The sequence below is a fragment of the Chelonia mydas genome, chromosome 1 (assembly GCF_015237465.2).
Source record: "Chelonia mydas isolate rCheMyd1 chromosome 1, rCheMyd1.pri.v2, whole genome shotgun sequence".
Taxonomy (NCBI): Eukaryota; Metazoa; Chordata; order Testudines; family Cheloniidae; genus Chelonia; species Chelonia mydas.
This window is the reverse complement of record NC_057849.1, coordinates 493,101-520,834: the sequence shown is the minus strand read 5'-3', so window position 1 is coordinate 520,834 and position 27,734 is coordinate 493,101. Positions and strand designations below refer to the sequence as shown.

At 47.1% G+C, this 27,734-nt stretch overlaps 1 protein-coding gene across 1 annotated transcript in view; it reads left to right on the top strand.

The window, feature by feature from the left end:
- DNHD1 (dynein heavy chain domain 1) overlaps positions 1 to 27,734 on the top strand; it is a 148,835-nt gene that overhangs the window by 6,982 nt on the left and 114,119 nt on the right. The window contains exons 3-8 of the mRNA XM_043525948.1: positions 1,198 to 1,861; positions 2,342 to 2,521; positions 2,751 to 2,954; positions 3,313 to 3,423; positions 6,453 to 6,609; positions 7,344 to 7,595. Coding sequence (XP_043381883.1) covers positions 1,198 to 1,861; positions 2,342 to 2,521; positions 2,751 to 2,954; positions 3,313 to 3,423; positions 6,453 to 6,609; positions 7,344 to 7,595 — 1,568 coding nt within the window. The remainder of the gene's footprint in view (positions 1 to 1,197; positions 1,862 to 2,341; positions 2,522 to 2,750; positions 2,955 to 3,312; positions 3,424 to 6,452; positions 6,610 to 7,343; positions 7,596 to 27,734) is intronic.

The following is a 27,734-nucleotide window of genomic DNA, read 5'->3' as shown; positions in this document are numbered from 1 at the left end:
CTACAGGTGAGGTCAGAAGTGAATTTGGGGGCATCTCTGTTCTAATGCCAACACCCCAATAGCTCATTGTGATGGGATCCCCAGGGTGCAGCCTTAACCCTGCTTTGCTAGTGACAAGCAGCAAACCCCTCCAGGCCCTGTGATCACTCAGCACAACAGCAGGTGGAGCCCCTCACGCAGCTAGATTGCATGAATGCTCCCAGAGCCAGTCATGAATCACTCAGAGAAAGGCACCAGCCAAATTCCCCCAGCTCCCAGCCTTGCACCTCAGGAATATACAGGAACTCCTCACTTAAAGTCATCCCGGTTAATGCTGTTTTGTTGTTACGTTGCTGATCAATTAGGGAACATGCTCGTTTAAAGTTGTGCAATGCTCCCTTCTAACATCGTTTGGCAGCCGCCTGCTTTGTCCACTGCTTGCAGGAAGAGCAGCCCATTGCAGCTAGCTGGTGGATGGTTGGAACTAGGGTGGACTGGCAGCCCCCCGATCAGCTCTCCGCTCCCCTAAGTTCCCTGTGCAGCAGCTGCCCAGCCGGCTATCTATTGTCCGCAGTTCAGCTGTCCCTCCCCCCACTGCCATGTGCTGCTCCTGCCCTCTGCCTTGGAGCTGCTCCCCAAGACTCCTGCTTGCTGTGCGGGGGGAGAGGAGGGCTAATGTCAGGGTGTCTCCCTCCCCCCTGCTCCTGCACCCCGCTTACCCCATCTTCCATAGAACAGGGACACATGATGGGAGGGAGGGAGCTTGCCCTGGCAGCAGCTGTGGTTCAGCTTGCTGATCTAATTAACAAGGCAGTGTACTTAAAGGGGAAATGCACATCTCTCTCACACACACAAGGTGTGTGTCTCTGTCTGCCCTCCTTCCTTTGCTGCTGCCTTGTAGAGTGTGAGAGTTAACCCTTTAGGGCTCAGCCAATTGCTAGTTCATCATTTAGCAGTAAGGCATTCCCCGGGAAATATCCCACCCTCTGACTCCACCTCAACCAAGCTTCACAGTCATCATCACTGTGTGTCCGAGGGTCCTGTTGAAGCTCACAGATAGGCCGTCAAAGATCACATCTGTGGGAGGGAATCTGACCCCGCAATACAGTCCAGTAGGGTGTGGGCAGTGTAGGGGGCTAGGGTGGGGGCACCCTCAGCCTTGGGCTGAGCACTTGCTCACTTCTCCTGGCCCTATCTCATGACTCTGTCCCTTTGCAGGTGGCAGAGCGCCCAGGAGCTCCCAGCCAGTGGAGCGTGGCTGGGCTTGGGGTGTCCGCCAGCGCCTTGCTGCCCAGCTCGAAGAGACAGGGAGGCCTGACCCCCAGCACTTGGACGCACTCGTGGCTGAGCTGATCGCTGTGTTTGTGAAGGTGCTGCGGAAGAGCAGCCGAAGTGCCTGGCTGCACCTGCTGGATGTCCTGCAGCTCCTCAGCCCCTTCCGGGAACAGCTGCGTTGCCGGGAGGAGCTGCTGCCCTACCTGGAGAGCCTCTGTTACCAGTACTACCGAAGTCAGGCCCTCGTGTCTGACATAGATGTCCTAGGAGCCATGGGCCAGGCCTTCCCCAGGGACCACTCGGAGCTGTGTGCCCATCCACTTGCTGCACACTACAGGGATCCAGTGCTCCCAGCCAATCTGCTCCCTGTTGGCTCAGAGCCAGCCTTCGCAGGGCAGCCCTGCCTCTTTGTCCTAGACCAGGAGGTAGAAGAACCAGCAGCTGTGTGCCAGCCAGGCCCAGTGTCTTTGCAGGAGCTGCAGAGAAGTGTGGGTCTGGTGGGCATGGAGCTGGCTCAGGAGGAGACCCAGTGGACAAGAAGCCTGGGCCTCATGTCCCTTGCCCTTGGTACAGAGGTGCCTGTGAAGTACTGCTGTGCTGAGCCGAGGTAAGGGCTTCCTCCGCCAAATCCTGGCACGAGGCTCCAATGTCTTCCCCCAGGGCATCGGCTGTTCTCGTGGGTCCCGCACAGAACAGGGATCACCCACTCCCCACGGCCACAGGGATGCTGGACTGTATGCCCCAGAGCTCACTGTGACTGGAGAGCCTGCCAGCTGGTGGTGGGGACTGTGAGCCAGGACTCCTGGCTTCTGTTTTCAACTCTGAGAGGGGAGTGGGGGCTTGGGAGTTCGCTCAGGGGAACTGGGCAGCCAGGAGTCCTAGATATTTTTTCTAGTCCTCCCTGTGTGATGGTGTAACGGTACAGATCCCCCCTGGGGAGTGAGTGTCTCTCCAGCACTGTGAAGGTGCAAATCCTAGCCATGTTGAGTGTGGCATCCCAGCTGCTCTCCCCCTGCCCACGCACTGGAGGGGGACATGAGTTGACCTCTGCCCTGGAGCTCTCACAGTCATGCTGTCTTCACTGCAGGCTCCTTCCAGACCCAGGCCGAGAGGCTGCCGCACCCACCCCACAGGTGGTGGAAGGAGAGCAGGGCTTCTCCTGGCAGTCCCTGACGGGGCTCCGGGCTGCTGAGATTTTTGTGAGGAACAGGCACCTGGGGAAAATCAATTTTGTCTACCTCAACGTTGCCCCCAACAGGCACTTCAGGTAACTGCACTCCAAACTCAGCCCTCTGCACCCACACTGCCCCTACCAGGCACTTCCCCAGTGCTGTGTTAGCCTCTGGGATGTCAGGCCCGGTGCCCCAGTGGTGCTGCAGGGCTCTGTGCCCTGCTGGCCTCCCCATGGCAGGGGCAGGGGTATGTGTATGGGTGGAGCAGCCAGGCCCTGCTTCTTGTTTCCATATAGGCCTTGGTATCTTTCTTTCTCGATACAGGCCCTACGACTTGGTTGTGGTTCCTAAGCGGCAGGCCAACCCCCAGCACTATGTCTTCTCCCCCTTTGGGGTGCTGCACGTGCACCCGGACGAAGGCGCTGAGGCCCTGACACTCGGAGAGTGGCACCGAGAGGCCCTGCTGTGGCAGCTACTCCAGTGCATCCCCTTCTTCAGGCACTACCTTGTCCGCAAAGCCTTTGCCCGGTGAGCGGCCCAGGGTACTGCAGAGGAACCTGCGAGGGATCCCACCCTCCACACTGTGCTCGGAGGATGGTGCCTGGGGGCCTGAGCCCTGGATGCAGGGGACCTATATTGCATGTGTTGGGGCAGGACCTGAGGTTGGTTGGGCCCCATTAGCAGCCCCATTAGCAGCTTACAGGATCTGCACCTGATGGTTCTTGCTGCAGGCACATGGGCTGGAGCCCAGGGATGTGGGCAGGGTGGGACCTATAGCAGCAGGTCGGGATGGAGCCCCTTGTTGATGTGCAGTGTCTCACCTCCCTGAGCTAGCCCCTCCTCTCAGCATGGCACAGCTCCTAGTCTTACTCTCCTTCCCCCATAGCTGGTGGCAAAATGTGAAGCACCTGCAGCTGCTAACACGCCAGGAAGCCCTGGGCAGCTACCTGCTCCTGGCTGTTCCCCACTTTGGAGCAGCACTGCTCCACATCTCCAGGTAAGAGGGAGAATGTGTGTGTGGGAGGGGTGTCCCTGCACCAGCCAGGACCTTGACTGAGAGCTGTACCCCACTCAGAGCAGCCCCTGTCCAGGTGCTGCTCCCCTTGGAATCCCAGCTGAGAACACCCCGTGCTGGAGGCCCAAGGCCCTGGATGTAACCTTATCTATAGTTCGTGGTTACTTTAACAAATTCCCACCCCAAGGGCCAGCCTCCAAGACAGCCTACAGGAGAGAGGTTACCAACAGAAGGGGCCCAATGGTGCGCAACAGAGACTCCATAGTGTTCTTTCCATAATAATTCCCTTTATTAATCAACCAAACAATGCACACACTGTGTTACCCAAGTTTCTTTCAACCCAAAGCTCTTGGTAACTTTTACTCTGTGCGAGGTGGTGTCAGGAAATAAATCAGGGGAGACATGGCTGGCCCACCGATAGATGGCTGGCACAAACAGGACAACACAAGAGTGCTTTCACTTAAAACTAAACTTTACTTAGTCTCAAGCACTTATACACACGTCCGCAACAGGTTAGTAAAACACCCCCAACCTTTGATAATTACCAAAGCTGAGCGTGGCTCTCGAGTGGCACAGCGGCAGCCCGTCTACCGGTGGGGAACATAAGATGCATCCAGAGGGAGAGTCCCAGTCCTGAAGAGTCCCACCACCTCAAACTTTTCCCCATTATTTATACATTAGTAATAGAATGACATGTCCCTTAAAGAAAACTTGTTAAGTAAGCAGTTTCAATGGTCAAGCAAGAGGTTCCTTCTGATTATCGATTAACCAGGTGTGGGTTTTTCCAGAGTTTGCAGGCTTGAGGCCCCAATAGACATTCCTGGGGCACATCCTGCTCTTCTAAGATGCATGTATCAGCAACTTCAACACAATTCTTATCAGGAAGGACGCGGGGTCAAGCTGCCCTCCCTGTGGCACCCAAAAAACATTAAACTGAGACTGCTGAATGTCCAATTTACAGCCTGCTGACTTGGCTGCTTTTAGCAATAAGTCATAGTGGTTTCAGGCACTTTACTGGTTTGCCAAAGTCTCCCCGTACAACTGCAGTCTGGTAAAGCAGAGAGAGAGACCTGTACAGAATGGTGTTAGTCTTCTTCGTCATCGTCCTTGTTAGGTGGCTTATTCCTTCACCCACTTACTTCCCTGGTCCTTCTCGCATGAACAGAGAGCAACAATACCCAAAGTCCAAAGGTGCAAATAATTCGATGTTTATTGGGGTGAACTTCCAGCAAGCATGATTCCAGTTTCCTTCCTTAGTGTCCCCCTTCCCAGCTCTGACACCACAGAGCCTTACACCTGTGTCCCTGTTCCCATTACTGCCCTTAGCCAAACGTGATTCCAATTTCCCCACCCGCATTCCCTGTTCCCATTACCCACACTCACACACCCACTCACTTCCTGATTGACTGCAGACTATATAGTAAAACCTGAGTTCTGTTTAGCTATACCTTAACCAATCATTTTACTGAAATTTAACTAACCAATCCTAACATATTGTAACGTGATTATTTAACCAATTATATCCCACCACCGTAATGAATTTACACCCAGCAAAATTAATTATACAGCAGACAGAAACAATCCCAGAACCAGACAGAGATTATACAGACAAACAATGGGGAAATGAAAAGGAGTACTTGTGGCACCTTAGAGACTAACCAATTTATTTGAGCATAAGCTTTTGTGAGCTACAGCTCGCTTCATCGGATGCATACATAATGGGGAAATGGGGACTACAGAGATAGAACAAACACAGAAATGAGGATTTCACATCCCAGCTATTGATAAGTGAGTTCTTGCCAGATAGGATGCTATCAAACTAGGTTTCCTTTTACATCTTCTAGGCACTTCCCTTTCTCTGGAGGCGATAGGCATTATCAGGACAGGATTGTATTCCTAACAGCCCAATAGCACCTTATTTCAATGTGACTAGGTTGGAATGTGAGGATGTGACCGGTCGCTTCCCAGCTTATGGCTGCCTCTGTGGCTTAGCCAAAGGCCTTAGCCTAAGAACAGGGCCTCAGACTGTCACAGTAAGAGAAGGACCTTACACCGGCAGACAGTGATTTTGATTCTTTCTTTTATACCTCTATAACTAGCCAAGTGATAAGAATACACCTAAATTCTTAAGAGTATAGACCTTTACAGACAGGCCTGAATATCTATATCCTAACAGTCCTTACCAGTGGGTGTCCTCCTGGCATCTCCCCCAGACAAGGCACGCAGGCCGGGATACACCCACTGGGGTTCAGACATATTTATGAAGGTTTGAACCCCTTTTCTGTATTTGAACTTCCACACCTCACTACTTTTGGGGTGCCCCATTTTTCGTAGGCTAACTCATTAATATTTACATCACCTTAGCGTAGTAGTAACAGGTGGTTTCCTGAAGCAAGACTCGAACATTTCACCGTGACTAGCAGTGTTTGTCTTGTGGCATCTACTATCTTTCAGAGACATTAGTGTCGAAACTCTGCAGTTATTTTCAAAACAGCAGCATCAGGAACATACGTGTAGGCTCAGCCGGTTTATTGTTAACATGCTAATGCTACAACATTCGGTAATACTTACCTTTCACCTCTTTGTCCTAAATATACCTGATACCCTTTATCCTGGGTTATGCAGAAGACAGGGCACACGCACCCCCTCCCCCCCAGCCTCTTTAGGTTCTCCAGTGGTCCTCACTGAGTGCTTTCTCCCCAAGCAGGGGCCTGAGGAGCCTCTGTGGGGCTCTTCCCTTCAGGGGCCAGTTGTCTTCACACTCCTGACTCCCTTCAGGCTCACAGGGGACATTTGACTTGAGGCTCAGCTCTTCAGTGGTGCTGTGAGCAGAGCCTTGGGGATGAAGGGCTGAGGCCCCAGCCAGTGAGCTCAGGGTTACTGGACTGGACCCCAGGAGGGACTCTCAGGCTTCTACACTCCTGGTCCTACCCTCGATTGCCTGGGGCTGAGTGCCCAGGTGAGGCTGGCTGTTCCCATGGCCCTGCCTGATGGATCCTGCTTCCTTCTAGACTCCTGCAGGAGCTAAGATCTGTACACTGGCTGCCCCAGGATGACTCCAAATGCTACACCTTCCCGGAGCTACAGCAGGCCCTGGCCCAAGAGAATGGCCGTGCCCGAGGCCTGCTCAAGAGGTTCCTCACCCTCTGCTCAGCCATTCTCGAGCTGGTAAGGCAGGGTTGGAGCATCAGGGAGACCTGTACTCCCAGTGCCCCTTGGCTTCTCTCCTGGAGTGCCCCCTGCTGGGAGGGGTCAGAACTGCAGTACCAGTAGCTCCGCAATCAGTGCTCCTGCCCTGCTCCCTACAGTGCCCTCTGATGGGAGCTCCACTCGCAGCCAGTGCCCCTGCCCGGCTCCCTACAGCTCTTGCGGGGAATGGCCAGGAGCCCCACAACCCCACAGTCAGTGCTCCTGCCCTGCTCCCTACAGCTCCTCCTGCAGGGAATGGCCAGGAGCTCCACAACCCTACAGCCAGTGCTCCTGCCCTGCTCCCTATAGTGCTCTTCCAGTGCTGGGAGAGGAGTACCTGGGAGTTCCCCTCCACAGGTCCTCCTCTCCCATTGAAGCTCCACGCCTGCCCTGTGGACCCTACAATTCAAGGCTTTTAGGGTCCTGGTTTGGCTGGGAAAGCTCTGGGAACTCTCAGGGTTGTGTTCCCCAGTCAAATCATGGAGCAGTGCTTCTGCCATGCCTGATGTTTCTATCAGAGACCTTTTAGGACCCTCTCTCTCCAACCCAGAGCAGCAAGAAAGAGACTCCTGCAATAATGTGGGGCTCCATAGCTGGGAGAGATTTGGGCAGCTCCTTTCACTCCTTCCCCATCCCACCCTGAGCACTAACGGGGAAATGGGTCTGTGCAGGGAACCTGCCTTCTCAGCCCCCATGTGTCCATGTCCTTGCAGGTGCGGGATGACACCTACAAGATGGTGCATGGGCTGCAGACCCAAGTGCAGAGCTACAAGCTCTACATCACCAAGGAGTCCCTGTATCAGCAGAGAGTCCACCACAGGGACCTGGAGAGGAGGCTGAAGGAGGCCGAGTTCTGGATGCAGAGGCTGGGCAGCCTGGCCCAGCTGGTGAACCTCCTGACCTGCCAGAACCTGGTCTCCATCGTGCAGGAGGAGGTCACAGCGTTCGTCAGCAACGTCATGAAGGTGAGGCAGGGAAAAGGAGGCTGAAGGCTCTGAGTGTTTCACGCCCTTGGCCTGCCCTTTCTCAGTCTGACCCCGGCATAGACTCAGAGTTGAAGGCCAGACAGGGCCATTAGGCCCCCTAGGCTGACCTGCGATAGCACAGCCAGAGACTCCTGTCCAGCCCCCTGCACTGAACCCCGTCACTGGTGTTTTATCTAAAGCAGTGGTCTCCAAACGTTGGGGGGCCATGCCCCCTGTGCCCCTGTCTGTGCCCCTCGGAGCTGTGGCCGTGAGAGAGAGACACGGGGTAAGAGAGCTGAGGTTGGGGCCAGGGGCTGGGGGTGGGAGCGGAACCGCAGACAGGCTGTGGTGGGGGCTGGCAGCTGGGCCCACGGCCAGGCGCGGCTACACTCCCAGCCCTGCCCCTGCCCCAAGGCCAGGGACAGAGCCGCAGCCAGCAGACATGGCTAAGGGCAGGGGCGGGTCTGGGAGCGGAGCAGCAGTTGGGCTGGAGGCTGGGGCCAGGGCCAGGGGCGGGGCTAGGAGTTGGGTGAGGATGCCACTGCAGGTGGGACCAGATCAGAGCGGGGGGTGGGGAGGGGCTGCAACTCACAAGCATTCAATGAAGTCTAAACACATTCTTATCATTCTAATACCTAGTTAACAATACTAACACATGGGTAAGCCAAAAGCTGGTTTCAGCTATGTCAGTATTCAGCTGAGACATTGGGACTTTGGCCTGAGCTATCTTGTCTGCCAGCATCACAGAAGACTCCACCACTTCCCTTGGGTCACCATTGCTGTTAAACATTTGGGCCTTATTTCCAATCTGAATTTTTCTGGCTTCAGCATCCAGCCATTGGTTCTTGTTCTGCCCTTCTCCACTAGCTTTAAGAACTCTCTAGCATCTGGTATTTTCTCCCCAAGGTGATAATTATACACCATAGTCAAGTCACCTCGCAATCTTCTTTTGTATAAGCTAAACAATTTGAGCTTTTTAAGTCTCTCCCTAAAAGGCATTTTTCCCAGCCCTTGAATAATTTTTGTGGCTCTTTTTTGGCACTCTCTCCAATTTTTCAACATCCTGTTTAAAATATGGATACCAGAACTGGATGCATTATTCCTGGCTCAGTCTCACCAATGCCATATACAGATGTAAAAATCACCTCCCTGCTCATTCTCACTCCTCTCTTGTTTATATAGCCAAAGTTCCCATTAGCCCTTTTTGCCACAGCATCACACTGGGAGTTCATGGTGAGCTGCTTGTCTGCTATGATTCCTTTCAGAGTCTATGCTTTCCATTATATAGTTCCCCATTCAGTAGGTGTGGCCTGCATTCCCTGTTCTTCTTCGAGTGATTGCAAGTGTGCATTTCTCTCTTGGTGTGTGTGCGCCCTACACACGATCACCAGACATTTCTTCGCTCAGTGGTAGCTGTCAGGGCGGCTCAAGCACCTTCTGCTGCCACACACTGCTGGCACCTGTGTAAAGCATGCAGCTGACTCTGAGCCCCCACCCCGCAAGTTCCTTTTTACTGCCTGGGTTGGTTGCTGGAACGGCTCTTCTTGCATTTGCAAGTTCTCTTAGTGGGCTGTTTTTTCTTGTATTGTAAATAGTGTTATTAAGGTTATTAGGATTTAATTAGTTAGAATTTTTTTTGAACGATCTCAGGGTTTCGTTTGTCTCCTGGTGCCGAGGGATGCCCCTGTCAACAGGCTTCAAGCCCTGTGTTTCCTGCAGTAAGGCTATGCCTGTGAGCAACCTGCACTCAAGGTGCTTGAAGTGCCTTGGGGAAACTCAGATTGGAAGGCATTGCCAAATTTGCAGGGACTTTTAAACCTTGTAGAAAAAAGTTTCTACTCATCGAGGTGGTCTTGAGACCTCCATCTGAGCCAGGCTGGTCAGACTTGGCACGGAGTGCCTCAGCATTGGTGTCAGAGTAACAGCCGTATTAGTCTGTATTCGCAAAAAGAAAAGGAGTACTTGTGGCACCTTAGAGACTAACCAATTTATTTGAGCATGAGCTTTCGTGAGCTACAGCTCACTTCATCGGATGCATACTGTGGAAGCTGCAGAAGACATTATATACACACAGAGACCATGAAACAATACCTCCTCCCACCCCACTCTCCTGCTGGTAATAGCTTATCTAAAGTGATCATCAAGTTGGGCCATTTCCAGCACAAATCCAGGTTTTCTCACCCTCCGCCCCCCCCCCCCCCCCCCAAACTCACTCTCCTGCTGGTAATAGCCCATCCAAAGTGACCACTCTCTTCACAATGTGTATGATAATCAAGGTGGGCCATTTCCTGCAGAAATCCAGGTTCTCTCACCCCCCTCCAAAAACCACACACACAAACTCACTCTCCTGCTGGTAATAGCCTATCCAAAGTGACCACTCTCCTTACAAGTGCATGAAAATCAAGGTGGGACATTTCCAGCACAAATCTGGTGGGGGGGTGAGAAAACCTGGATTTGTGCTGGAAATGTCCCATAAGAATTTAAAAGCCAACATTGTAGGTTGTTTACTCTGGTTGTGCTACACCTGTTTTTATTTAAAAACAAAGCAGAACTTTAAGTACAAAAGAAACATGTTTAAAATGAAAAGAAACAAAAACAAAAAAACTAAGACATTCATTGATATCTGCAAGGCTCCCACTCAAGAGAGGCGACAGTAACATTAAGGATTGTTGTGTATGGTGATTTACTGTTTAATACTGTAAGAAGTCCTATAGTGCTCCATTTTTTGTTGAAACAAAAAAATTGATTTTAACTAAAAATTAGCAAAAATGTCCCAGTTGTACAGACAATTTAATTTTCATCCACAGATCACAAAAGGGAATGTTTAGAAAGGGGTGCACACATTCCTTATGTATCTATTAATTAAGAGCTGTAGCGATGAAATCAACCTGCTAACTACAGACATTGAAGTTTGTTTGAAACAAAGAGTTAGGTTGGTAAAAAAAAAACCTGAGCTTTTCTAGAGACCGTCTTCTTATAACGGAAACCATCTTGAACAGAATGGGCTGTAGCTGGACTGCAAGACGAGGTATGTTGCTTGTATTTTAACTCTGAAAATATGTACTATATAATGTTACTCTTCCTTACTAATAATGATAGATGTCTTCATTGCAGTGTGACCTGTTTAGCTGGAAACAGCGACTTCAAGCTGTATTTTACCAGGGCCAGGTAAAACCCCATTTTATCTATGTGTGCTTAATACTATTTTTAAAAAAACCTTGTATTAAACAGGTTGTATAGGGGTTTGGGGTATTTGGGAATAATACTAACTAAAATTTTTGCTTGCTTTTTAACCCAAAGGCCCAAATACCCATGGGGGGAAACAGACTAACCATATGCCAGTATCCCTTTACCCTGTGATGGAAGGTAAATTTCTGCAATAGTCTTTTAAACATTGTTTTTAAAATGGGTATTTTAAAAAGTTGGTTTTGATGCTTAAATTGTTGTTTATGATTTAGGGGTATAGGCAGAAGACAGGTATGGGTTTTTTTTAAAAAAGTATTTTGTTGCAAACTTTGTTTTGGATGCATGGGGGAAATGCGCCTGTATTAAAAATGTCTGTCTATGTATTGGAGAAACACTAGAGATAGAAACAAACCAAAACCTGTGTATGTGTATGGGTGTTTGTTTTACAGTCTGAAATGAATATTGTAAAGGTCAGACCTTTAAATAGAAGAAAAACACACTAATTAGTATTTCATTTTTAAATTTTACAGCACTGTTCCATGTGTTTTTGTAGTAATGTTGTCCCCACACAATACAGTCAAACCAAGAGCGACCCTTAGACTGGAATATGAACAAGCTCAAAAGAAAAAGGAGACAACTGAAAAGGAAAATTCTCCAGCATCAACAACTGACAGACATTTGCACCCAAGTAAATATATTTTGGTTGCTTAAACAGTTTTGCTTTTATGCAAATACAAAGGCATGGGTGGGTTTTGGTGAGATTATAGAGTTAAGGATTTTTTGTTTGTCTGTGTGTATGTGAATTCTGTAAAATGTTTTGTTTAATGCTAAATTGGAGTATTTCTGTTTTCCTAAACAGGCTTGTGGTACTCTCTTGATGATGCCATAGTCAGAGCTACAGAGATACCATATACAGAACCAACAAAGAACCAGGAATCTGCTCGGAGACCTTTAACAACAACACCAATAGAAAACAGCAGCAGAGCACACATGGAGCATCAGGACTGTTCAAAGCTCAGATACGTCAAACCGAAGAACAACAGAAAAGATTAGAGTAAAAGAGCAATAATGCGAACACAACTCCAGTTCCTGAGTAGTCGACACCACACCAAGCCCTGAGAAAACTGTGAGTGAAAAAACACAGTCACAAACCTGGAGCAAGTGCTTTAGGGGTTGTGAATAAAAAACAAGAACTGAAAACCTATGCGATGCAGGGGTATCTCCTTATGAAGTATCTGAAAATTGTTATGAACTATTCTCTTAATAAGCTAGGCACAGCCCTCCAGTATTCTAAAAGGATTTGGGAAAAACACGATGCTTTGTTCAGAAAGCTGATGGCCGGTTTATCCTCAGAGTTTCTAAAAGAAACTGACTGGAAACTACATCAAAATACAAAAGCTCTTGTGGCTGACATAGAAAAATACTTCAGTTTTTCAGAGGGTGTGTCTGGTTCTGAGCAGACAAGACTAGTCATGGAAAGGGGTACAGGTAAAAGGGACATCCTCAAGGGGAAACTGAGGGGTAAACAAAAGGGAGGTCAGTGTTTGGAGGATAAACAGATGGCCGTCAAAAAGTTATCATCAAGGATGATTGCAATTTTTTTTTAAAAGGTTAAACAGGTGATGAGAAAAAAACAAAAAGCGATGCCCCCTAGTGGAGGCTGTCAAACTGTCATGTCTGAAAATAGGGACGCTGGAGCGGCCTTGGGCACTTATGGGGTGGTGGTGACTCTCACATAGCGCTGGTCTACACTGTGTCATTAGATCGACATTCCCCGCATTGGGTCAAATTTATAATTAGCTTGTCTACATTATAGAGCCCTTCCTGCCGACCTAAAGGGCTTTTAAAATCGCCTGTACTCCACCTCAACAAGAGGAGTAGCGCTAGTTTCGACCTTCCCAGGTCGAAGTGGGGGTAGTGTAGACACAGTACAGTGTATTTCAACTTGTTTGGCCTCCGGGAGGTGTCCCAGAGTGCTCCAATGTGTCCCCTCTGGACAGCACTTTCAACTCCACTGCACTTCAGCCAGGTAAACAGGAAAAGCCCCAGGAACTTTTGAATTTAATTTCCTGTTTGATCAGCGTGGAGAGCTCACCACCACAGCTGACCATGGCTGCCCAAGTACGCAAACGTGCTCCAGCGTGGAGCATACAGGAGACCCTGGATCTGACTGCTGTGTGGGAAGAAGAGTCTGTGCAGGCAGAACTCTGAACCAGCAGAAGAAATGCTGACATTGATGCCAAAATCGCACAGGGCCTGGGGGACAAAGACTATACCAGGGGCACACTGCAGTGCCGTGTGAAAATAAAGGAGTTCAGGCAAGTACCAGAAGACAAGGGAGGCGAACAGTCGCTCTGGTGTGGAGCCACAGACGTGCCGCTTCTATGAGCAGCTGCATGTGATTCTAGGCGGGCACCCCACCAGTACCGCAACACTCTCCGTGGAAACCTCCCGGGGGACACAAGTGGCCATGGGCAACAACAAGGAGGACATTGTTGATGAGGAAGAGGAGGAGGAGAATAATGCACAGCAGGCAAGTGGAGGATCCATTCTCCCCGACAGCCAGGACCTTTTCCTAACTCTGGAGCCAGTCCCCTCCCAGGACCCACTGGTGCGGGACTGTGATGGCGAGGAAGGCACCTATGGTGAGTGCACACTTGTAATAACACTACAGGGGTTAAATGCAGTTGTGGTTACTGTTTAATTTGAGGTAAACAATTGGGATACAGCGGCAGCCAGTGCAACCACAAAAGGGTGCTTCCCAGAAAAGCCTGTTTATGTGCCAAGAGTTTCCACAATACAAAATTTTCCCAGGTGTGCCCTCACACCGCCTACCATTTTGTGTGTGCTTACAATGCCTGCCTGCAAACTGAAATCTGCCGCCCAGAGCTCTGCCATGTGTTGTACCTTACTGGCAGGCTCTTCTTTTAAAACACAAAATTTGGCCGAGTACCTCAGGGAATGTATTTACTGCTATGAATTGTTTTATTCATTGCAACAGTTAACCTTTTGTTTTCAACAATGTATGCTTTTTCTTGTAGCTGCAACATTTTCTCTGGGTGCCTCCTCCTCTCCAGCACAAAGGCTGTCCCAGATTAGAAGGCGAAAAAAGCAGACAAGGGAAGACATGTTCTGTGATTTGATGCGTTCCTCCAAGGCTGACAGGGCCCAGCTCCGTGCATGGAGGCTCTCACTCTCAGAGAGCATGCGCATCGACCAAGAGGGCCGGAAAGCAAGCAGGGAACAAGAGCGTAACACGCAAGAGGAGATGTAGCAGCTTATGGGGGAGCAAACAGACATGTTGAGGTGTCTGGTTGAGGTGTAGGAAAGGCAGCTAGACCTTAGAGTCCCAAGAGCACCATATCAGTATCACCTGCCATGTCATCAACGCAGCAACTTATCGTGTTTTCTGAAAGGGGAACTTTTTCAATTTCCTTGCATATGCGCCTAATATTACTCTCACAATTTCTTTGCATGCTGGTAAAATTAATGTCTCTGTGACTGCATGTGGTTTTTTGCCTCTGCTACAAGCTCAGTGACCATGTAGCTTGCTTCCAGTGCTTTGTCAGAAACAGTTGCACAGTCAATCATCAGTCATGCTTGCTTTTCATTCCGATCCCTCAAATACTTAAAAAAAAGTTCAACTTGGCAGGGGATGAATGCTTGCTTGTAAGGTGTCATTTTAACTTGGCACCATGGCATGGTTTGAGAGTTTCTCCCCGCTCACAAGACATTGTGGCAAAGGGCAAGGTGGTTCCCCTGTAGATGAAAATCCATATTGCAGATAGCTCTCACAGAAGTGTTGGTTCACTTTCTTAGTTTCATGTTCAGCTTCATCACTGCAAGTAGATATGAAACTGCCAAAATCTTTTTCTTCAAGTATATGTCCATTTTTGGGTCATAAATTTGAAATTCACCACTGTAACTTTTGAGATTTGTAAGATTTGAAAAACACACTGACCATCATGTGACTCCACTAACGTCAAGTTCACATGAACATAGCATAACATTGCTTCTATCGTAGGTTACTCTTAATTTTGTCTCATGAATATTCATAGAATCATAAAAGATTAGGATTGGAAGGGACCTCAGGACTCTCTCTAATGTGTCCATATTCTTTCTGTAGTGGGAGGGCCCAAAACTGGACGCAGTACTCCAGATGTAGCCTCACCAATGCTGAATAGAGGGGAATAATCACTTTCCTCTATCTGCTGGCAATGCTTCTACTAATGCAGCCCAATATACCGTTAGCCTTCTTGGCAACAAGGGCACACTGTTGACTCATATCCAGCTTCTTGTCCACTGTAATCCCCAGGTCCTTTTCTGCAGAACTGCCTCTTAGCCAGTCGTCTCCAGGCTGTAGCAGTTCATGGGATTCTTCCTTCTTAAGTGCAGGACTCTGCACTTGTCCTTGTTGAACCTCAACAGATTTCTTTTGGCCCAATCCTCCAATTTGTGCAGGTCACTCCGGACCCTATCCCTACCCTTCAGCATATCTACCTCTCCCCACAGCTTAGTGTCATCTGTGAATTTGCTGAGGGTGCAATCCATCCCATCATCCAGATCATTAATGAAGATGTTGAACAAAACTGGCCCCAGGACCCATCCCTGGGGCCCTCCACTTGATACTGGCTGCCAACTAGACATGGAGCTGTTGATCACTACCCATTGAGCCCAATGATCTAGCCAGCTTTCTATCCACCTTATAGTCCATTCAACCAATCCATACTTTTTTAACTTGCTGGCAAGAATACTGTGGGAGACCGTATCGAAAGCTTTGCTGAAGTCAAGGTATACCTCGTCCACCACTTTCCCCATATCCACAGACCCAGTTATCTCATAGAAGGCAATCAGGTTAGTCAGGCATGACTTGGCCTTGGTGAATCCATGTTCATGAGCCAATCCAGAATGAGGCTAGTAGGGTTAAAATCAAAACAAACATAGCAGCTAACATTAGATCGTGATCTGTCTATTGTGCCAGAATTAACATTTTCAACAGTGGAAACTAACATTAAAGCTAAATACAAGAACTCTGGGCAAAAGCATGCTTGGGGAGAAAGTGATGTGCACTTGAGATTAGGGATGACAAGCAATTAATAATTAATCGTTTCTTCTCATTCCCAAAGTGGTCTTCTCAAGTGTGTATAACTTTCTCCAGTGTTTTTAAATGCAATATAATTAAGTCCCACTCAGAGTATTGCTAACATCAAGAGATGGGTTCTTCACCACCCCCACTCCCAGTTCAGCCCCCCATCTCATCTCTGCTTCTCCTGGGGTTCTTCCCCCCTCCCAAACCTGGAGGGTATATGGGGGGTCCCCACTCCCCTTCCAGGCTATGTGGGGGGAGTTCCAGGCAGAGGTGCCAACTCCGTAGGCGCTTCGGGGCTGGAGCACCCACAGGGAAAAATTGGTGGGTGCTCTGCACCCACCGGCAGCACCCTGCCCCTCCTCCTGCCCTGCCCCCTGCAGCTCGCCTCCGTCCCTGAGTGCGCTGCGTGCCCACTTTTACTCCCTAACTCCCAGCACTTGTGCTGCAAAACAGCTGTTTCACGTGGCAAGTGCTGGGAGGGAGGAGGGCGAACGCGGCGTGCTCAGGGAAGAGGCGGGGCCAGGGTGGGGATTTGGGGAAGGGGTCCAATGGGGCAGGAAGGGGGCGGAGTTCGGGCAGGGACTTTGGGGAAAGGGTGGAGTCAGGGCAGGGGAAGGGGGGAGCGAGGACCCACCAGCGCCGGGGAAAGTTGGCACCTATGGTTCCAGGGGCTCTTCCCCCTGTCCCTGGACAGTGGCTGCAGGTGGTAGGGGGAGGGGCAGAGAAGCTGACCCATTGCTCCAAGGAAGGGAGGGGGAGGAGAGGGAGATTGAGCTCTGATTGGTTGCTCTGCCCCTGGAGGAGGCAGGGCAGTGAGGCAGATGGTCAATCAGAAGGCGGCTCCCTCACCCTTCCTTCCCTGCCCCCACTCTACAGGACTCAAATTGACTATCTTAACCAAGCTTTGAGAGATGGAATGTGACACATGCATAATATTTGAAAGGGGCCTCATCCCAGAGAGCAAAAGTACAGAAAACAATCCAGCTCCAACACTCATTGAAATACAAAGGAAGGTTTTTTTGTTCTCACATGTAGTCTTTCAAAAAATTAAGCAATACGTCTGTTCGGACCTTACAACACACCAGTGTGCCATGCACACCAGTTGGGAAACACTGATGTATAAGATGCACCTGATGATTCTGTAGAGGACCCCCCAAACACCCAGAAAATGCAGACCCCCAAACAGATGTGTATAGGAAGAAGCTGGCAACAGGAATTACCTAGATTTTCGGCATGAGGTATATTGTGAGGAATTTCATTTTGTCAATCTTGAGTGAATAGGTTCAACCTGGCAGGTTAGTTGTTTGTTGATGACGTTAACGGTAGACTAGCCCCAGATTATTTTGTCCAGTTATGTTTAGCGCTATAATTAAAATAACCCTTTGTTTTCAGTAAGAACTAGGGATAATCCATCTGCTGAAGATTTCTTAAATCAGGCTGCTAAACTCCTATAGAGTAATAGATACATGTCAATGGGACATTATGTCTCGTTGTGACAATTAAAAACATGAGCGGGGGTGGCCATAGAGTTTTAAATTCTATCTTCAATAGTCAAATCATCAGTAAAAAGAGAGAAGTTAGTAGACCTGAATTACAATGATATTAATCTGTGTTTTGTGGGTATCCTCTTGGTCATCGTGTCCGACAGTAAACCTACAGAATTGTTAGATGGGGGAGAAAACTGCAAGAGAAATTGGGGTGGTCAGATCAAAAAAAGATTATGCCTAGTGACATAGCATTGTTCGAACCGCATTTACCGGTCAGCCAATAAGTGGTGCTTTATGTGGAGAAAAGGGAGTAGTTTTTTAAAAAAAAAAAAACAGGACCTGGTGTATCCCAAAACTTTTTTTTCAGCTTGCTGCACGATGAACATTATTATGGGGCTCTGGATGCCAAAAAGTTCACAGATTCATAGATATTAAGGTCAGAAGGGACCATCATGATCATCTAGTCTGACCTCCTGCATTATGCAGGCCACAGAATCTCACCCACCCACTCCTGCGATAAACCTCTTACCTATGTCTGAGCTATTGAAGTCCTCAAATCATGGTTTAAAGACTTCAAGGTGCAGAGAATCCTCCAGCAAGTGACCCATGCCCCATGCTACAGAGGAAGGCGAAACCCCCCCAGGGCCTCTTCCAATCTGCCCTGGAGGAAAATTCCTTCCCGACCCCAAATATGGTGATCAGCTGAACCCTGAGCATATGGGCAAGATTCACCAGCCAGATACCCAGGAAAGAATTCTCTGTAGTAACTCAGATCCCACCCCATCTAACATCCCATCACAGGCCATTGGACCTATTTACCATGAATATTTAAAGATCAATTAATTGCCAAATCATGTTATCCCATCATACCATCTCTTCCATAAACTTACCAAGTTTAATCTTGAAGCCAGATAGGTCTTTTGCCCCCACTGCTTCCCTTGGAAGGCTATTCCAGAACTTCACTCCTTCGATGGTTAGAAACCTTTGTCTAATTTCAAGTCTAAACTTCCCGATGGCCAGTTTATATCCATTTGTTCTTGTGTCCACATTGGTACTGAGCTTAAATAATTCCTCTCCCTTTCCGGTATTTATCCCTCTGATATATTTATAGAGAGCAATCGTATCTCCCTTCAACCTTCTTTTGGTTAGGCTAAACAAGCCAAGCTCCTTGAGTCTCCTTTCATAAGACAAGTTTTCCATTCCTCGGATCAGCCTAGTAGCCCTTCTCTGTACCTATTCCACTTTGAATTCATCCTTCTTAAACATGGGAGACCAGAACTGCACACAGTATTCCAGGTGAGGGTCCCCAGCTTATAACTAAAATTCTTGTTATTCTTATATTCTTAAATTCTTATAACTTAATTGATGGGTCCCCAGCTTATAACTAAAATTCTTGTTATTAATCCCTAAATACATGACCTTACACTTCTCACTATTAAATTTCATCCTATTACTATTACTCCATTTTACAAGGTCATCCAGATCCTCCTGTATGATATCCCGGTCTCTCTCTAAATTGGCAATACCTCCCAGCTTTGTCATCTGCAAACTTTAGTAGCACACTCCCACTTTTTGTGCCAAGGTCAGTAATAAAAAGATTAAATAAGATTGGTCCCAAAACCGATCCCTGAGGAACTCCACTGGTAAGCTCCCTCCAGCCAGACAGTTCACCTTTCAGTATGACCTGCTATAGTCTCCCTTTAACCAATTCCTTATCCACCTTTCAATTTTCATATTGATCCCCATCTTTTCCAATTTAACTAATAATTCCCTATGTGGCACCGTATCAAATGCCTTACTGAAATCTAGGCAAATTAAATCCACTGTGTTTCCTTTGTCTAAAAAATCTGTTAGTTTCTCAAAGAAGGAGATCGTGCCAAACCAACCTGATCTACCTTTTGTAAAACCATGTTGTATTTTGTCCCATTTACCATTGACCTCAATGTCCTTAACTACTTTCTCCTTCAAAATTTTTTCTAAAACCTTGCATACTACAGATGTCAAACTAACAGGCCCGTAGTTACCTGGATCACTTTTTTTTCCTTTGTTATAAATAGGAACTGTGTTAACAATTCTCCAGTCATACAGTACAACCCCTGAGTTTACAGATTCATTAAAAATTCTTGCTAATGGGCTTGCAATTGCATGTGCCAATTCCTTTAATATTCTTGGATGAAGATAATCTGGGCCCCCCGATTTAGTCCCATTAAGCTGTTCAAGTTTCACTTCTACCTCAGATATGGTAAGATCTAACTCCATATCCTCATTCCCATTTATCATGCTACCATTATCCCTAAGATCCTCATTAGCCTTATTAAAGTATTTGTTTAGATATTGGGCCATGCCTAGATTATCCTTAACCTCCACTCCATCCTCAGTGTTTAGCGGTCCCACTTCTTCTTTCTTTGTTTTCTTCTTATTTATATGGCTATAGAACCTTTTACTATTGGTTTTAATTCCCTTTGCAAGGTCCAACTCTACTTGACTTTTAGCCTTTCTCACTTTATCCCTACATGTTCTGACCTCAATAAGATAGCTTTCCTTGCTGATCTCTCCCATCTTCCACTCCCTGTAGGCTTTCTGCTTTTTCTTAATCACCTCTCTGAGATGCTTGCTCACCCAGCTTGGTCTACAACTCCAGCCTAAGAATTTTTTTCTCCTTTCTTGGGATGCAGGCTTCCGATAGCTTCTTCAGCTTTGACTTAAAGTAATCCCAGGCCTCCTCTGCCTTTAGATCCATAAATTCTTCAGTCCAATCCACTTCCCTAACTAATTTCCTTAATTTTTGAAAGTCAGCCCTTTTGAAATCAAAAACCCTAGTCGCAGATTTATTTTTGTTTAACCTTCCGTTCAGTTTGAACTGAATTAGCTCATGATCACTTGAATCAAGCTTGTCCCTTACAACCATTTAGTCTATGAGGTCCTCGCTACTCACCAAAACCAAATCTAAAATGGCATCCCCTCTAGTCGGTTCAACAACTACTTGATGAAGGAATCCATCAGCTATCACATCTAGGAAAATCTGAGCCCTATTATTATTACTAGCACTTGTCCTCCAGTCTAAATCTGGGAAGTTGAAGTTTCCCATGATCACGCAGTTTCCATTAGTATTTACTTCATTAAAAACATTAAAGAGGGCTCTATCCATATCCATAGTGTGCCCTTGTTGCCAAGAAGGCCAATGGCATTTTGGGATGTATAAGTAGGGGCATAGCGAGTAGATCGAGGGACGTGATCGTTCCCCTCTATTCGACACTGGTGAGGCCTCATCTGGAGTACTGTGTCCAGTTTTGGGCCCCACACTACAAGAAGGATGTGGATAAATTGGAAAGAGTCCAGCGAAGGGCAACAAAAATGATTAGGGGTCTAGAGCACATGACTTATGAGGAGAGGCTGAGGGAGCTGGGATTGTTTAGTCTGCAGAAGAGAAGAATGAGGGGGGATTTGATAGCTGCTTTCAACTACCTGAAAGGGGGTTCCAAAGAGGATGGCTCTAGACTGTTCTCAATGGTAGCAGATGACAGAACGAGGAGTAATGGTCTCAAGTTGCAATGGGGGAGGTTTAGATTGGATATTAGGAAAAACTTTTTCACTAAGAGGGTGGTGAAACACTGGAATGCGTTACCTAGGGAGGTGGTAGAATCTCCTTCCTTACAGGTTTTTAAGGTCAGGCTTGACAAAGCCCTGGCTGGGATGATATAACTGGGACTTGGTCCTGCTTTGAGCAGGGGGTTGGACTAGATGACCTTCTGGGGTCCCTTCCAACCCTGATATTCTATGATTCTATGATTCTATGATATCCAAATTAGATCCCGGCGGTCTATAGCACACCCCAAGCACTATCACAGGGGAGGCTCTAGTAGTTTTCTTCCCCAATGTGATTTTTGCCCAGACGGACTCTGTCTTATCCATTCCATCGCTTCTTATTTCTTTACATTCTACCTCATCATTGATAGACAACGCTACTCCACCACCTTTATCTTTATTTCGGTCTTTCCTAAACAGCACATACCCTTCAATAGCTGTAGTCCAGTCATGACGACTATTCCACCATGTTTCTATTATCCCTAGAATATCTGGTTTCACTTCCTGCACCAGTAGCTCTAGATCCTCCATTTTGTTACCTAGGCTCCTTGCACTGGTGTACAAATATCTTAATTTTTGCTGTTTGGCCTCGCTCACATTTTTTACCCGATTAGGCACGGACATTCTGCAGCCAATATGACCTATTAGACTGGTATCCACACTGCCCTTCCTCCTTATGTCCATTCTCCTACCCACGGCTGTATCCTTCCCTTACTTTGTTTTCTTCCCTCTCAATGCTAAAATCCGGTGTGGAGAATACCTGGACATCTCCCAACCATCGCCCCCAAATTCCTAGTTTAAAGCTCTCTTAATCAGTTGTGCCAACCTCCATCCTAGAAGTCTATTTCCTTCCCTACTGAGATGAAGTCCATCCCAAGAGAACAGTCCTCTATCCATGAATGCCTCCGACTGGCCATACATCCCAAAGCCCTCCTTATAGCACCACTGCCTGAGCCATCTGTTGATAGTCATAATCTTGTCACACCTTTGTTGCCTTTCTCTAGGAACAGGCAGAATCCCACTGAAGATCACCTGAGCCTCAATTTCCCTAAGCGTCTTCCCCAGCCTGGCATAGTCTCCCTTGATACATTCCAGCGAGAATCTACCGGTATCATTTGTTCCCACATGAAGGATAATTAGTGGATTCTTTCCCGCTCCCTTTAGGATCCTTTTCAACCTTAGGTCTACATCCCGTATCTTAGCACCTGGAAGACAGCACACCCTTCTATTCTCTGCATCAGCTCTGATTACAGGCCTGTCTATTCTTCTCAGTAAGGAGTTCCGTGATCACGTAGACCTGCCTTTTCCTGGTGACGGTGCTATTCTCCAGTCTATCCCCTGTTCCCTCTGGCTGCAAGTTCTTTCCATTCCTACTCTCCCTTGTAATCCTCTTCAACCCATCCTGTATCCTCCTGGGGCTCATATTTGGTGTAGTCTCCATTGACTCTTCCCCTTTTCCTATAGGACTAGCTGCTCTTCTCTTCTTCCTTGCCCTTCCACCTTCAGTGACCACCTGCTGAGCCCCTTCTTCATTTTCCAACTCTGCAAACCTATTTTTGGTTGGTGTGAAAAATTATTGTGAGTTTTGCCACATGCTGTACAATCACAAACTCTCTTGCAGGTGTTGGTGCCACCTCTGCTTGAGCACAAGGTGTCCAGACAATATGGGCATGCAACTGAGATGCCCTCGCTATAGACTGTATTGCAGGTCCAAAGAATGTTTAGACAGACCTATAGATGGGGCATAAAAATAACAAGTAAAATGTCTGTCAAAAACTTTGTGATAAGTGTCAGTCTTATGTGGACAAGAGGTACAAATGCGAAGGGCAATGCTGTAAGGAATGTCAGGGTTTGATCTCTGGTGATGTAGATGGTCACCTGTGTTCTATGGACAAAGTTAGAAAGTCTGAGTCATCAGAAAAGTATATTTTTTACAATTTTGAATGCATGCAGGAGACATGTGGCCACATACATTTTTGCTATGTCCCTAAAGCTGGAAAAAACCCAGGAATATAAGGGCGGGGAGTGTCTTTCTACCTTTAAGACCTTTATCGGCAAAAAGTTCCAGGACTACACATTCATAGTGTACAGTTCCAAAGGTTATGATGCCTATTTCATTGTCAGAAAGTTACCGAAGGAAAAGATGTGCATGGAATTGAGAACTCAGTGTAGTAAACTGATGTATGTGAAAGTTAAGGCCCTGGGGATTCTTATTATAGGTTCTTTAAACTTCTTGCCTATGAATATTTCCCACACTTTTCAACGCTCTAAAAAACTAAAATGATGTGGGGCCTATGCAGGGGTGGAGTTCTGCGGCGCTGACAGCGTGATGCCTGGGGAGAAAGCAGAATTTCTAGCAGGACAACCAATATGAGACATTGGACTGTATGATTGTCAGCAAGATGTCAACATTTTGAGACTGACCTGAATCCTGTATAAAGACAAGATCATGAAAATGACAGAGATGGGAGATACTGTAGAGAGAAGTCCTGATAAATTCACAGAGGTAAAATTGTCTATAGATCCTTTCCGGTACATAAGTCTGCATGGCTATATACAGGTTCATGTTTTCACAGCCCAACACTGTAGCACTACTTCCAGACAACTATCACAGATAAAAAAAATACATATTCAACACTGGCTATTCAATGGCTGTTGTGTACCGCTCACAAAGAAAATATATAGATATGGCATGTATTACAAGGTGGGGAATTACAGGTAGGATCCTACTTTCCAGAAGGTGATGCCATCATCAATGAGAAATGCACAGCCTTTGAATTTAACGGGTGTTTTTTCCATGGCTATGTCACCTGTGGTTGTGAAAAAGCACAGAACCCTTTGACAGGGACGACTTTGGGGTTTCTTTATTACAAGACACAACTCAAACCTGATAGAAACAGGTAGCGAGTTTGCAGATTTCTTAAACAAAGCTCAATTGCCTCAATCTCTTGTCTCCTTTTTGTGGGGAAAAGTATCGCTATGTGCCTGTATTACAAACCTAACCCCGGTAAAGAAATCCATGATTACAATTTTATCAGATTTTACCCTTTTGCAAAAAAAATGAAAGAATACCCCATCGAACACCCCAATATCATTCAGGACAAATTTTGACCCCATACAAATTACTTTGGAATTGCAAAAGTTAAAGTGTACCCTCCACAAAGCTGCTCTTTCCCACTGTTATCTGTCAGAGTGGGCACCAAGTTTTTGTTCTTGCTATGCCAAACCTGTGCAGAAACCAAGCTGTGGGAGACATGCACCCATACTGACGAGATGGCCATCCTGGGGACTTGATGCCCAGTGAAATTGAACATGACCATAGCAAAGGAGTACATGGCAGCGAAAATCTGTGAAATCTGGCATTTTGAAGAAAAATCCAACAAACTTTCTGAGTACATAAAATTTCTCCTCCATCAGTAACAAGAGTTTTCGGGGTATCCCAGTTGGTGCAGACATGAAGAAAAACAAAATAAGCTAGTTAATGATTTCTACAAGAAAGAAGGCATGCACTTATGCCAACATGAGATCACATTGAACCCCACAAAGTGCTGTGGTAAAGTCAGGCTGGATGGCTTCAAGAGGGTCGTGGAAGGCAGATATGTTAGCCCTAGAATGTTAAAGGCCCTTTTTCCTACAAACTGAGAAGGGGTTACTTCAGGTTAATTAAAGACCTGAATCCAATTAAGGGCTGCCTGAGACCTTTTAAAACCCCTCCTACAGTGAGAGAAAGGGAGGAGAGAGAGAGAGACACTAGCTGTTAGCAGGCTAGTAGCAGCAGGGAAGTAGCTTCTCCAGGTGGAGAGGTCGTGTTCCTTCCCATAGGGGAAGCAGACAAGCCCAAGTGCCGGCTAGGGTAAGGACTGACACCCCCTCTCAGTGAGGAGGCAGGGAAAAGTATTACCCTTTGTTTGGATCTATGGGACTAGTTCCCTTTTTTGAGAGGGGGAGGAGCACCGCTTAGGCTTACCCTCAGGCCTTCTGAAGACACAACCAAGGGAGCACTGAAGGGGGAGGGAAAACCCTGCCTGAGTGGGACTGATTACCCCAGGCCCACCATTGCCGGAAGGGAGAAATGCTAAGGCTGGCGAGAGAAAAGAGGTTCCTTGCCACAGTGCCAAATTACCAAACTGTTTTAAAATTCTCTGTGGGGTAAATCTGGCCAAAGAACAAACCTAACTAGTACCAGCATTTTGAAACATCCTGATAAACTCTTTCAGTACCTGCTTTCCCGCAATTATGGGGTTTCATCCTATGAGTTTATCAGCAATGAAACAGCTTGCTTGTCTTGGAAACACGCAAAAGATTGCTACCCAGTCTCTGGCAATACAAACATTTCCGTAGCTTGTTTCACCACCACTTACGCCTGCTTTGAACTATACAACCTGTAAGACAATTTGCAAGAGCAGTGCCTGTATCATGACACAGACTCGGTGATATTGTGAAAAGGGAGTGAGACTGGAACCCCATTCCTGGGGGATTATTTAGGATACCTCATGAGTAAGATCCTGGCAGGCAAACCCATCACAGAGTTTGTGTCAGCAGGTCCAGAAATGTATTGGTACAAGCTGTTGGAAGGGAAGGCCTGCATGAAAGTCAAAGGGATTACCCTCAACATAGCAAATTGTGAAAAGATCAACGTTGACAGTTTGAAAGATCTAGTCTTGGACTATAGCGCAGACCTGGGTGAGAACACCCCAACAAAAAGATAGATGTGCAGCAGTCCTCTATTGCAAAGAGCAAAATCAATGGCTAATAGAAACAAAGACCCTTAAGAAAATGCAGAAAGTCATTTTCTACAAGAGGGTCACCAGAGAAAGATTTAAAACCCTGCCCTATGGCTTTTGAAAATGGATATGCAATGGAAACACCGCTTTTCTGTAATTCTTGTAGGGCCTAGCAACTGTGGGAAAAGTTACCTTATTAAAAATGTGTTGGATAATATTGAGCAATGTTATCTGTTATGCCTGAGAATATTGTGTGGTGTTACAGTTGCTGGCAACCTCTGTATGAAGAACTATTTGTAAATATTGTGACAGGGTCGGGCCAGATGGCTACAGGAGAGTGATAGAAGGCAGATATATTAGCCCCAGATTAAGTAGGTCCCTTTCCCCTGGGTAAATTAACAGGGAGGTTCCAGAACAATCAGGAACTTTCTGGAAACGATTAAGGCAGACAGGCTGATTAGAACACCTGCAGCCAATCAAGAAGCTGCTAGAATCAATTAAGGCAGGCTAATCAGGGCATCTGGGTTTAAAAAGGAGCTCACTTCAGTTTGTGGTGTGCGTGCGAGGAGCTGGGAGCAAGAGGTGGAAGAAGCTGAGAGTGAGAAGGCATACTACTGGAAGACTGAGAAGTACAAGCATTATCAGACATCAGGAGGAAGGTCCTGTGGTGAGAATAAAGATGGTGTTGGGAGGAGGCCATAGGGAAGTAGCCCAGGGAGTTGTAGCTGTCGCACAGCTGTTCCAGCAGGCACTCTAGACAGCTGCAATCCACAGGGCCCTGGGCTGGAACCCGGAGTAGAGGGCAGGCCCGGGATCCCTCCATCCCCCCAACTTCCTACTTGATACTGGAGGAGTTGAACTGGACTTTGCGTTCCACCAGAGGGGAAGGTCTCTGGCCTGTTCCCCAATCCAGGATCAGCAGAGACTGTGGGGATTGTTCTTCTTCCTTTCCCCAGTGATGAAGCTAACTGAGTGAACGGCAGATTTGAGCCACGAAAGTGGCCAAACTGAGGGCTGCCATGAACCTCTGAGGCGAGAAAATCCGCCAATAAGTGCAGGACCCACCAAGGCAGAGGAACTTTGTCACAATACCCTTTCATCAATTTTGTGGAGGGGTTGCCTGGGTTTTTTTTGTTTTATGACTGTTTCCTACCAATAAAGTAAATATGGTTGTTATAGACGATTTGATGAACTCTGCATGTGAAAGTGATGAAACTGCATGTGAAAGTGAGAAAGCCTTTGCCAAGTATATGCATCACAGGAACTTGAGCATTATGTATGTAGTTCAGAATGTATTTTGTCAAGGAAAAGAGAGTAACAAATTAACCTAAACAAGACCAAGACCATAATCAGGGTTCAAAAAAGAACTAGATAAGTTCATGGAGGATAGGTTCATCAATGGCTATTAGCCAAGATGGGCAGGGATGGTGTCCCTAGCCTCTGTTTGCCAGAAGCTGGGCATGAACAACAGGGGATGGCTTACTTGATGGATACCTGTTATGTTCATTCCCTCTGGGGCACCTGGCACTGGCCATTGTCGGAAGACAGGATACTGGGCTAGATGGACCTTTGGTCTGACCCAGTAGGGCCATTCTTATGTTCTTATATATACACAAAGTACATAGTTCTGTTCAAAACCCCCAGGGATAAATCCCTAAGCTTGCTTGGCAAATGTACCCTGGCAAGGCACAATTCTTTCTAGAAGCTTTTGAGGATGCTATCAAATAACCTTATGGCTACACTGAATCAAGTCGTGATCCTAGACAACTCCCAACTTCCAATCCAGTGATTAATTCATCTTTATCAATCGTAACAAGGTCCAGAAAAAATGACCTCATGTAGCGTGCAATACCTTTTGTGTTAGAAAATTATCAGCTGTAATGTTTAGAAACTCCAGTGATGTTTTACTGCTGGCTGCATGAGACCTCCATCATATGTATTCCAAACTGAGTTCCTCCATAACAATGCAATTTTTTGTTTCCACACATTATTTTGGTAGGTGCTCTTGTGCCTTGGTGACACATGAGGCCCCCCAATCTTTCCACCTCCCTCTGTCTAATGCCATGTT